Source organism: Acanthaster planci, linkage group LG02 (assembly GCF_054643075.1).
Source record: "Acanthaster planci isolate LZ-2023a linkage group LG02, COTS_SCS, whole genome shotgun sequence".
Classification (NCBI taxonomy): domain Eukaryota; kingdom Metazoa; phylum Echinodermata; class Asteroidea; order Valvatida; family Acanthasteridae; genus Acanthaster; species Acanthaster planci.
Window position 1 is genome coordinate 29491593 of NC_141778.1, and position 12475 is coordinate 29504067.

The 12475-nt window shown below is 43.0% G+C and overlaps 1 protein-coding gene and 1 long non-coding RNA gene across 5 annotated transcripts in view; one reads left to right on the plus strand and one right to left on the minus strand.

The window, feature by feature from the left end:
* Positions 1 to 532: 532 nt before the first annotated feature.
* LOC147800121 (uncharacterized) overlaps positions 533 to 12475 on the plus strand; it is a 54984-nt gene continuing 43041 nt past the window's right edge. The window contains exons 1-2 of one of the 2 annotated variants that reach the window (XR_015423460.1): positions 533 to 2204; positions 7996 to 8168. This is a non-coding gene — a long non-coding RNA (uncharacterized LOC147800121). Of the gene's footprint in view, positions 2205 to 5671; positions 6646 to 7995; positions 8169 to 12475 lie in introns of those variants that run through there. The other variant, XR_015423461.1, reaches the window with a different exon arrangement.
* Positions 2226 to 10892, minus strand: LOC110977196 (acid-sensing ion channel 2-like). 3 transcript variants are annotated; one of them, XM_087130401.1, is made up of 10 exons: positions 10550 to 10892; positions 9765 to 10117; positions 9112 to 9367; positions 8852 to 8980; positions 8017 to 8163; positions 7422 to 7561; positions 5558 to 5622; positions 4257 to 4476; positions 3692 to 3783; positions 2226 to 3547 (listed from the first exon to the last, which is right to left on the minus strand). In XM_087130401.1, the coding sequence occupies exons 2-10, from the start codon at positions 10043 to 10045 to the stop codon at positions 3321 to 3323; spliced, it is 1557 nt and encodes a 518-aa protein (XP_086986527.1). In that variant the 5' UTR covers positions 10046 to 10117; positions 10550 to 10892; the 3' UTR covers positions 2226 to 3320. The 3 variants fall into 3 exon arrangements, with proteins under 3 accessions (XP_086986527.1, XP_022086791.1, XP_022086793.1); XM_022231099.2 differs by having other exon boundaries at positions 9765 to 10131; XM_022231101.2 differs by having other exon boundaries at positions 9765 to 10131; positions 10818 to 10884.

The window sequence follows — 12475 nt, forward strand, 5'->3', positions numbered from 1 at the left end:
CTCCTCACCCACCACCAGCCACCCCATACAACATTGAGCTGAATGCAGGCTTTACAGAATTCCTACATTCTAATTGGTATAAGTATGAGGAAACTGAAATTTACATTATCCCAACATGTCGTTGCTTTCCCCTTTCCTTTCCCTTCTTTTGGTTTTTTAAAATAATTTGTCATCTTTAGATTCATTGCACTGGCTGATACTCGTTAATAAGTTACTCTAGTCATCCCAATCCTATTAATTCTAAATTCTGTGAATTGCTGTCGAATTGTTTGCAGTCTTACAGCTTGTTAACGGAAGTGATTAACCACTGTGTAAGTTCAGGTTCACATGAATTCATACTACAATGATAACAGGTTGCTAGGACTGCAAGTTAGATTAAGTGGAAGCTTTGTTGGTCCACACAAAAACGGCTCCATTCAACCCTACGCCACCGTTTTTCTGCGTTGTTCCCCGCCATTAAGGGTATTCACTTTATGCATTTACGTGTTTTTTGCAAAAGCGGTGGAGTGATGCCGACTTCCATCTTAAATGAAAAGAGAAACTGTCGATTTTATTAAGGTAATTACGATGGGAGTTGGTAAGAACAGCTGAATTACCGCCACTGAGTGATTCCATTATTTTCTGCATGTCGAAATGGCTCGTGGGCGTGTTGCGTTCTGCGTTGGTGGGTGTGCTGTTTGAAGTCTACTGACAGCGGTTATCCAAATAATTCTCTTCATAAACTCGTTTGTCTATCAGTGCAGCTGGTACATATCATGTCCAGTTTGCCAGTTAGTGTTTCAGCAGATGGCATGATGGTAAATACACTTTGAACTCGGGTGATGTTTGCATCTCTGTGTGTGCTCGCAGCTGTGTCAGAAGCACATCGGGGTGATTTGCATTCTTGCAGGCATGGGCACTTACCCCAAACGTCCTTAGACGGGAATGGCGACTCTATCAGACTGCATTGCGTAGTTTTTGGAGCACGCTCATTGGGTAGAATTATAAATTTGAAAATGACTTGGGCCAATAATCCCACCTACAGGTTCATTAAACGTGCGCGTTGAATAACTTTGCCGAAATGGAGGCAGAATGTACATTGAGCGTCTGTAACTGACGTCTGTCCTTTCTCAAAATTTTGCGGGAACGATCGAGCGAATCTTCGTTTATTTTATGCAAATCACCAACCATCCCCACATACTTGTTTCACATACATGTTTACATTCTTTTGCTCTTCTGTGGTAGAGAAAATGGGGGGGTTCCCCCTCTGAAAAGATTTAGAGGCATATTGGGGTTAGGGTTGTACATGTATGTTGTAAAAGCGGATAGGAACAGTCAAGGAAACCTTTTACAAAAATTCAGTGTCAGATGTCAATGGAACAGCTAGCACTGGAAATTTGGTTCTGTTGAAGAAATTGCACCTCCTATAATTTGACAACCAGGAGTAGAAGCCATTACTGCGGTGGGACAACGCTCGTGGACAGGTGGTACGCGCGCGTTACATGCCTCTTCGACCAGTACGGTGTCGCGATATGCCAAAAGCACGCGCGCGTCAAGCTGAGGAATACGCGTGTGAGCCCGATGCCACCACATTTATGGCTACTAATCAGATAAGTCTATAGTTTAAGATTCAGAAGTAATATTAATAGGCACGTTTTAGGCTATTTATAATTGCACGTACGCTTTTAAAGGAGAAGTTATTTACATTTCTGCACCCAAAACACGTTTCCACGTCTAAAAAACCGCTCTGAACCACAAGGCCGTTGCGTATTTGCTTCAAAATCGAGTTGACAACATTTTTCAAAATCATCTCATTCATTGGATATCACTTCACTTTATAGCATGGTAACATAACCACAGTCCGGGGCTCATCTTTACAGACCGGGTAGGCGCGCTGCACGAGGTTTAATTGCTTGTCACACACTCCACATATTGGCGCGCAAGCGTCTTTCAGTATATTCATTTTTGAACAAAAGGACCAGGATAATGATAGACAGCAGTTTAGTGTTTTATAGTTTTTAGTGAAATACGCAACGGCCCTCTTGATCTCGCAGGATTGCCAAGGCTTTGGATCGAAAGTAACTAACAATTAGGAAAGCAAACATCCTGTCGCGGGCAAAAATCCTATCAACTCAGCGGGATAGCCTTGACGCCTGTACAAGCCTCGGCTCTTTATTAAAATGAAGTAGGCCTACTAACGGGATTCCGTGGAAAACCACCTTGAGGTAAGTAATTTAAACGATCAGTAACAGTATTACGATGGCATTAGGTTTTATTTGACAGCTGTGCTCTTGGCCTTGATTGTTGTGGTTTGCAGGGCCTCTGTGTTTAACAAATGAGGAGGGGGGGGGCTGTAACCGCTACCGCCGTGAAAATATAGACCACTGACTACGCACGCGCGTCAGGGCATGGAGAAGTTTGGCGTGGGAGGCTGGCGCTGTATTTTTCCCTTGCCGGCCGTATTTCACATTTCTTCCCGCTCTGGGAAAGCGCCCATGGCATCCATAAAGCAGGAGAAAACTTTTAAAATGTTGAATTTTAACTATTCAGTCCCTTGATTTTAAGTGCCTTCGAATTGTTGAAAAAGTATTTAATTCAACCTGACATAGAGATTGATGTGGTTTAAAACATGACTAGTATTAAAAACCGCGTTTGTATATTGCCATTGGTGCTCCAGATAGTTCAAGGCACTCTGAGTATAACTTCAGACAAAGACGTACTTTAAAAAAATACTCTTAACACTGAGAAGACGGGTTCAGCAACCCGGAGAGAGTACAGAAACAGGCAGCAAAGCAGAACTGAGTCAACCACATTGTTTGTTGAAGACGCACGTATGACTATAATTTACAGAAAACCTTTTGGTCACCCGAGGCCAGGTTGTTAAGATTCTCGACGACTGAAAAACGCGTGGAGCATTCCGTCTTTCCCAAGAGTGACACAAAGGACGAGACAGTTTGTAGTTTAAATTAACCCAAATAAAAGCTGGAATAGTTTGAAAATGAACTCCAGTCTCAGTAGGAACTCAATCAATTATCAATTTATTTTTGTAGAACTTGGCTTGTTTTTGTGGCTTGTAGTCTCAATTTGCCAAGTAAGCTATATCAAGACTTAGCAAGACCTTTTGTCCTGTTTGCATCATCGTATCCTTTTGTCAGTTTGATTACAACTTTTCAGCACTTAAGGAGTACGTGTGTATGTAGTACCATTGGCTGGCAACTGCTGCTCAGTTAAGTTGATGCCCACATTAATATGGAACTGCACTTAATTCCGCACAAGTTGCGCCCCCAACGGAAAGCTGAGGCGCGCGTCTCCACTTTTCCTTTAGGGAAAGCGGTGCCAGACTAAACGTCTGCCCACAGCGTCCTGTGGTTGCCGTTGTCGATGCGAACACTTTTCAAGGGTACATCTCTCCCATGGCGATTGTCTCGCTGCCGTTCGAGTAAGCGCCGGTGCTTGCCCAGTCCTCGCTGAATCCAGAAGTCGATCTTTTTGCCGAAATAGGACAGAATCTCCGCCAGGGTGATGAAGCTGGCTCCCAGGAACAGTCCCAGTTGGCCGCCGATATCGCCTGCGGGGATTGTATTTTTGAAAAAAACTATAGTTGGAATTTTTTTTTTAGATGATAATGTTGAGGCATAGTCAATCGTTTGATTTGGTCCGAAGGCTCTATGAATTGAAATTCTATTTCTGGAAAACATTACATTCAACTTACTGATTAAAGCCGATGGAGTGATGGCTTCCGATTGCTCGTACCTCTCAAAGTTGATATCTTCGTAAAACACATCCAGCAAAATCACGTTTTTCCTATACAGAATAAGCCAAAACGTGTCATCTGAAAGAGGTACCTGGCCGCAGTTTTTTTGTGATACACTTGCAAAGTGGTACCCTAAACAGGAAAAAACACCTTTCCAACAACCGATCCAGTGCGTTTCTAAGCAGAAACTTTTCTGGTAAGCAATTGATTTTCTGTATTTATCCTTTAAGAAAAAATATGTTCTTGAGACGATTCGGTCGAGGGATAGCTTAGGCCTTTTCAATTATTTGATTTAGTCAGAAACCTGATCTCAATTCCTTCGTATCCTCGAAATGGGAGACTTTGAGCTTGCGTGCATCATTTTAAGCACGCGCAATAAACGGACGGGTTTGTCTGCTGCCACCAGCGTCTCAAATTCTCCCATGACGATTTCTGACCTCTCCCTTTGGTCAGCATGTCGACAACACGGTTCCTCCAACAGAACGAGTATTCTCTAATGATCGGTGAGCCTTTAAAAGCTTACGGTATGTAGCCTTCCTCAAAGAGATCCAACTGTGCCGGGTACGGAACACTGAAGGACGAGTAGGAGTAGTCGCTTGAGTAGGAGGTCTCCGTCAGACCCTGCAGGTGCGCCGCAACGCTGTTGCTGGGTATGGACGCCGTGGACAGCGAGGTGGTGAAGGTGGTGTAGTTACATGGCACGGGGCAATCGCATGGGTTATCTTCCCCGCCTACCAGGGCGCCTAGAGGACGGTAAGGGGTAAAATGCAGTGGTGATAATGGAGTTCATTTTGCAGGGGGCATCTGGCAATGCGTTACACTAGCGGCGGTTATCAGTTTGATATTCTGACTACACTTTATTGTTTATCCAAAATTGATCCAGATGACCAATGAATTGAAATATATCGTCCAAAGACACGTGATCAGTGATACTTAATGACAAGATAAATAACCACACTGTGATTGTACCAAATCCAAGTTTTTATCATATTATCTTCAGGCAAACTTGAATTCTCAGTTTTGATTGGCCGATCCATGACAACAAGCAGTGTGATATATAACCGTATTGCACGGTTCATATCATACCCTGCGTGATACGCTGTCCTAACTCAACACGTTGCGCTATTTTTACGCTAAAAGCAAGGTAGCGCACATCTGCATGACTGTAAATTCAAAAGTGGCCTGTTTGCTGATTGTCACGTTTTTAAATGCACGTACAAATTTCATCTCATATTGTAAGCCCAGTTGTTATTATTAGTTAGTTGTTGTTATTGAAATAAGTTAAAACACAAATAATTCCCATGCTCCCTGGATAAAATTGTAGAATTGTGATACGTCGGTGTTACTGGTTTTTTTTCTGTGCGCCGTATGATATCTTATGTCTTCTTTTTTACGTGAAGGGCGCATAGCCCCACTTTCTTTACTGCGCGTCAAATTAATAAATTATTTATCACGCTCGCACATAACTAAGAGGCCCAATAGTCGATGCTTTGCCCTTGCTAAAACATTGCATGGGCAAACCAAAAATTTTAAATAGAGCTGACGGAAAGTGATAACATCATGATAATATTTAGAATCAAATTTACGTAATGAACCAAATGCTTGACACTACATGAGTCTAAAAAAGCAAAATAGCCCTGTAAAAACCTTCTTCTGGAGATAAACCAGAAATGCTTCACGCTAAAGATTACAAGATTACGGTCCACCTTTATCCTGCGGCTTGGAAGAAAGAAGACACAGATGGCTTTAGCCTACGGGGAACTAGAAACATCTTGAAGACGCCGCCCTTCCGAGTTCCGTCGTGTTGTGCTTCAAGATACTTACCTAGGGTGCTCATGGCGCAACCGCTTGTTTGCTGGGGCGAGCATTCCGTCTCATTCCCTGGATGTCTGCAATCAAACAGAGCATTTGAAAAAAGTCATCATGGGGATCAATTTTTGAAAAGGAAGGCAGCTTATCTAAAAAACTTGACTGCAATGTGAGGGTCGTTTCAGTCACTGTCTCCTTAAGGACTCCGTAGTTGTGCTATTTTATAACGTGGGCCTGCGTGATTACATTGTTATAACGATTACGTCATTGGTATGCGTCCTCTTGTAATTAACATAGTCCATAGGAAAAAGCAATCATAGTATTCGAATTGGATTGGGATATCTGCCTGTGGCTGTGTATCTGCTTAAAGTTGTTTGTGAGAATGTGCCGAGTGACTGTTATCGGAATTTGGGGATACAAATCATGAAAACAAAGATTCCTTTTTGCGGTGTAATATTCATTGTGATGCGTCGTCGACATCTTGGATTGCGTGTACATGCAAAACTGTCCTTTCCGGATCGTCCATCAAAGTGTAAGTAGTAGAGGCTGCGTTATTGTACTGAAGCTTAAGTTTAATAGTTCATTTGTAGAATTTACCAGCCAATTTCTAGCTCACATTCTCGCATCACTATCACTGTAATCTCTGTACGACTATCAAGCTCAAGCAACTATGATTACAACAGGAGAAATTTCAGGTTAAATGATGTTGTTGTCTTGACCCATGCTCGTACTACGCTTTCACGTGTAAATCTCATCGGGTCCTACACAACTACTGTGGTTAAGCTTGGATTTGGTTTCTTTGCTTGACACACTATTTTAACAGGTAGAGGGCCGGCGTGGCTGTTGCCTTGTATCCCCAGCCCCAGCTTGGCGTTCGGGGATTCGGGGACTGAATTGAATTAGAAGATTGAACTGGAACCTACAATGAAAGTTAATTCCTAGCTCTCTGATTGGACCGTGGACGAGTGAGCGTGCCTGGAGCTTAGGCAAAAACACGTGATTTGCATCACCTGACAACAGTCTAACGCAGCAGCTAGCCCACACTTCCTGACTGACTCTGCAAGTTGGACCCAGACACTCCGGGGGGGGGGTTCACTCACCGGGTGAGTTTGGTTTTGCCAAAAATTTGGCGGGAAGATACCCACTCCCAGCGCTGCCATATGTTTGTGTACAAAAGTGCTCCTCCCACATGTGACAGTGAAGCAGGCCACTAGCTGTAGAGCGATTTCACAAGTGCCTGGGAGGATCAATCACCCTTGTGTTTGGATGGCCCAGCTGCAGCGGGGAGATTTTGTTTGTTTTGGTTGGGATACCCTTTTCCATTGTATTTGTTTGATGAAAGGAGGAGATAGGCCTAGAAGCAGAAAAATACTATGTATAGTGCCTAATTACCTAATTGCCAGTGTGACTCACAGTGAGCCAAGCTCCCACTTGGACGTATAATGCAACATAGCTCACTCTTCGGGGCCATGTATATGGAATTCCATTCCATGTACATGTATATGGAATTCCTTTTATGGGGGCCACGTGTTGCATTCTGTGCCGCACTTCATAGATTATTTTAACCAACTTGGGGAAAACGGAGAACTGGTTGTCATCTCTGTTCTTCCATTACTGACATTGTCAATTCATTTCAGAGTCAGACTATTTGTTATTAAAATGGCCCACAGTTAATTTTGTGAGGTGATACTTTTATCTCCTGTCTTATGTTATTGAACATGTAGTATTAGGGTTGGGCCACAGCATCAGTAACCAACCGTTTGGTGGACCTTCCTACCAGGCAAATAGTGCACGTAACACTGCCCAATGGTCATCCGCGGTCGGTTGTGCAGTAAGCCTCCACAAAAAGGGACATCCATTCTTTTGACGTTAGGCTTACCGTACGAGTCTGCAATTACACTTCTCCAGTATGGCTCTCGCTCTGCATTCAATTTTACATCCCTCCCTCGTGTAATGAGAGAACCTCGTCAACGTCTTAGAGGCGTTGCATTTCCCGTAAGGATGCTCCAGGTTAAGGTACTTAAAAATTACAAGACAATGACACCCACTTAAGAATATCATAATATATGACAAATACGTTTCTTAAGTACTTTAGTTATTACGTTTGCATATTGTTTTATTCCTATCTTCCATATTTCTGAATATGCATTTCTTAAGTATTTCACAACTTACAATCTCTGGAAAACAACATGCATTCTGCTTCAATTTTCACGGAGTTTGAATTGTGTGGTGCATTTTTGACAGTTATATTTTGGCATCAAATTCAACTTACTGAGTTCGTACCAAATTGAGAGTATTGATAGAATTATACATTGTAGTTTTCAAATGTGTTCATAAACATGTTAACATGGCCCTCTGTTCTTGAACCCAAATATGGCAGAATGGTTTGTAAGCTCTCAGTCATGTGCCGTTTTGAAAAACAAAATGCTCTACAAGTCTCGTCTTTATTTCAGGAAGCAGAACCTTGTCTCTACCTGCTGTTTACGAACGCCAATGAAAGCATAGACGCCGGGTGAGATGGCAAGCCCCGAGGACTCTACGAAGGGAGGTGTTGCTTGGTCGTGAATGAGGACCTTCAAGCCGGCTGGAATGTTCCCATCCACCGTCTCTGTGTATTCGCTCTGAGGTAGGACAAAAGTTCAAATATCAAAAAACATGTTGATATATTGTCAATTTTTCGGGCTGATTGGTTGTCATATAGAAAGGTACATGTTGATTGAATTGACCGTTTCCCCGTCTGATAGTTATCATTGCTGAATACGGGCGTTTCACAATAGTGCGCCTCCAAGAGTTTGCAACGCGTTGACCAATCACAGTGCGCGAACTCTGGCGACCCAATGAGCGTTTGGAAAGGGACGACAGATTTCGCGCACTGTGATTGGTCAACGCGTTGCAAACTCTTAGAGGTGCACTGTTGTGAATGGCCTGTATTCTGAGGGGTACTGATTCGGTTAAAGTCCGCAGACACGCAGAACGATAAGTTGTGATGGTGAATGCTAAATGAATTAGAGAATTAAGCCTGGTCACTTAGTATAGCCAAGGAAAATTTTGGTCACGTCAACCAGGGATGTGGTCTCAGACGCGACATGAGTAGAGTTGGAGACATACATGTAGCATGAAAATGCAATTGATCCAACTGTCTCCTGTCATCAATGATTTTAATGGCTGAGCAACTGTACATTACTGATCTGCAACAGCACACGATGGAAGGGACAACACAGTGCAAACAGACAGTTGAAACGGTGAATGAGAGACAAAAGGCTGGCGCGGAGGAAGCAGGCCAGCAGAGGGACAAGCGTCGATTTGTACCTGCTGTATGTCGATCAACATCCGGACTCCGTTGCCGCTCCCTGCCTGAGTTTCCTTCAGAATGGGTCCGGTCTTCCCAGAGTTAAAAGTCCAGCAGTTGCCGAAGGAAGTGAACACGTGCGAAAAATTCTGCAGTTATGTTCAAAACAAGAGTATGGCCTAAAGTGATGATTAACAGATTTACTAGTCATTACAAAAGCTAATGACAGTGTCGAAAACCAAGATTAAGCAAAGGAAAAGCGGGACAACGCTTGACTAACCGCAGGCGAACAACTTTTTGTCTTTCGCCGCCACTCGCACTGGCGAAGGGTGATGTCATCCATTAGAAAGCCCGCCCTCAACGTAAAGTCGGTGTAGTTGAAATGTGTGTCGTTGTCTCGCCCGTCGTCCGCGACCACGTCCCAGTACTCCACACCACCTTGGCTGTCCCCAAACGAGTCGTAGTCGTAGTCATTGGCCCAAATGATGTACGGCAGATAAGTTTTGTCACTCTCCGTCAGCGCGCTTGATCGATATCTGTTACGGAAGACAGTCGTGGTCAATATTAGCAATCAGGAACAGAAGTACAAGGAAAATGAACTGAAAAAAGGCACGTGAATAGAAAAGAGCATATCCTTAGTAAAGGAAATTAAGCCCATCTCTGTCCTTTTTTAAAATTGAATTCATAGTTTGGAAATTGTGTCACCTTTTGAAAACATACGCAAAGTAAACGCAAGGCAAATTGCTGGCTTTTTTTGCTGAAATTAAGGATAGATCTTGCCAGAGAATTTTCCCTGTCATGAGACCAACGGTGGAAGTTAGTCTTTTTGGCCTATTTACGCAGGAAGATATTGTCATCGTTGGTTGGATAAACTACCCCCTCATCAATCCAGAAAACAAACACTCCTCTCAGATTGGTTTAAGCGAAGTATACCTGTTGAAATTGCAAATGGTCACTGCCGGGAAGTCCAGATCCCTGGTGTACTCCACCGAGATTTCGGTGTTGGCCTTGTACTGCAGGAACCGATGGAAACGGTCTGAGATCTGCCAGACGCAGACGCACAGGCACGTCAGCATGATGGCTACCCAGACGAACCGGATGAGGAGCCTGCTGGCGTGGAAGACCTTGGCGATGCCGTGCAGGCTGGTGGACTCGGCGAACTCCCGCTCTAGGCTGGATTTACCGTGACGCTGCCGACTTGCCTCGTGCGTCATAGCGGTTGGCTGTTTAGTTACTGTAATGGTAACCGGCGATTGATTTGTTCACCGCCGCCCTTGTTGGTCATTCTTTCAGCGACGAACTCGGATAGAGACGAAAAAAATAAATGTCAAAAAATTAGAGAAAAAACACGTATTCTTGTCTCCAATCACATTGCTCAATTTTACAAGTCAGGTATGCATATGTAGCGATATAATGACTTCAGACAAAATTGCATTAGGCATAAGTCAACAAAAGTCGTTCCACAAATGCTATTGTATTAACTGCTGATTTGGTTTAATCAAATCCAGCTGATTGTTATTTGCACCGTTTCAGAGTTTCTGTAAGAGAAAAAGTGGATCAAATCGTTTGAAAATTTGTCACATAATAGAGGATGCTTTGTGAATAAAAGTTTCAAACCCATACTCAACTATGTCGTTTTCTCACATGCCAACGAACAATTGGCTTGTCTATCAGCACCAAAGGATCACAGCCGACAGTGATGCATTTTAATAGCTTACCCTCTATCTTACTGCCGGGTGAACTGCACCATTTCCTTTTTTGTCCACGTTTCGGATCATGTCAAAGCGTAACTCGTGAAAGAAACAAAACACGCGCAGTATTTGTCACCGACGAAGCGCCCAGCTGGCTCAGAACTTCGACTCAGTATCCGTACTCTGCAGAACGATCTCTTTCCTGGTCAACCGAGCAGGTCCTAAGCGTATCTGACATGTGATATTGGTTCATCGTATCAAGATGGAAAGATTCCCTCATGCTAAGTAGGCCTACCGAGTTTCTGTTTGCAGCACCTGAGAACAGCCATGTCAGTAGGTGTTTATCCACAACTTACTGTGCACACATCACCCGTGGAGTGGTGTACGGCAACAGAATGAAACTGGTGGTCCAAAGTTTGAAATGGTTATTGTTATTGGGCTGGAGTACTTAAACATCGTTGCCCTGACCCTTGAAGGGAATAACCACCGATGGAGAGAACTATTAACATTGACAACAATGCTTTGTTAAAAATCTTTACTGGCAAATGGTGGATTTATTTTAATAACAGTAATGGAGATCTTCCGAATTAAACCCGACACCTTATATGAACAGTCCCAAAATAATGATTTTCATCATCAAAGTCTCTGTCGTAGTGTTGGCCGCATATCGTACCAGCACAAGTGATTTAAAAGGATTGGGTATGGAAAATTTGGTTTGCTAGTTTGAAAGAAGTCGGCCAACATTCGTCCTGTACCCGGTAGAAAGGCGTTCGTTTTTTTACACCAATATGAACACCAGGAAATGACAAATTTTGTTTTCCCAACTGTTGGCCTGGGGGTGAAATTTAATCGAATTTTGGGAGGAATTTGCTTAAACCTATCTGGTATTTTGACCGACTCTGGATCAAATATGAACTCCAGCAGAACATCATGAATACTCAACAAAACGATGGGCTAAAACAGTCAGGACTTGGAATAAGAAATAAGATATTTTAATTCCGTCAGACATGTAAATGCCAGATTAAAAATTGCCAGCCCAATGAGATATAAGAGTGACTCGTAGTAGACACGGGGTATTTAACCTCAACGCTAACCATATGTTGCCGGCCCTAGATTAGCGTTCATTACAATGCATGTGTCATAGGTACGATCTTGCCGCGGTATGTTCATCCCAGCTTGCCTTGCGCAATCATAACTCCACTTGTCATCATTCATTCATAACCAAAGTGCGCTTACGCAAGATTTATGCTTAGCAGCACAGCAACAGGTGGTGTCTGATTTCGCGCGCTTTGACCTTAAAATAAGGCGTCGTCCAATTTGACAGATATTCATAAAATAGAACGAAAACAATGAATTTTTAAATAATTTATTCCAAGTTCGTTAAACATAATGTTTTTCAGCGGAATCGACTTCGTGTGTTGCGGTAGAAAATGTCTTGAAACGTTCGGTTTGAAACAGGCACTTTTGGTTTCGTACTCGAAGCAATCGAGTGTTGTCAACATTGGTAATTTTTTTTACTCCACGATTATGAACACGGATTAATTTTGGCACCAAATCGTGCCAATACGTACATTTTGTAACGGAAACATTCCTTCCCAGATCTAATTTATAACTGTTTTATGTCGAAAGAAAACTTAGTTCCCATAGTCCAATTGATGTTTTACCAAATTAAAATGAGGATTATCCTTGCAGCGTGCTTTTGTAAGGACAGGATTTAATTCTATATTTGCGTGTACATGCGCATCTGCTGTGCTACACTAAATACGCGCCCGTTGATATCAGCGCAATATCGAACAGGGCCGCCTGGTGACCTCCAGGAGCAGGTTGGCCTCGTGTGTTTCACTGGATACAAGTTGTGACCACAAAATCAGTATTTCTTTCTTTTCAATTTCAGAAGTACATTAGCCACCAAACGACCCTTTTCATTCGCCCTTCCCTGAAAATCCCCTCGAC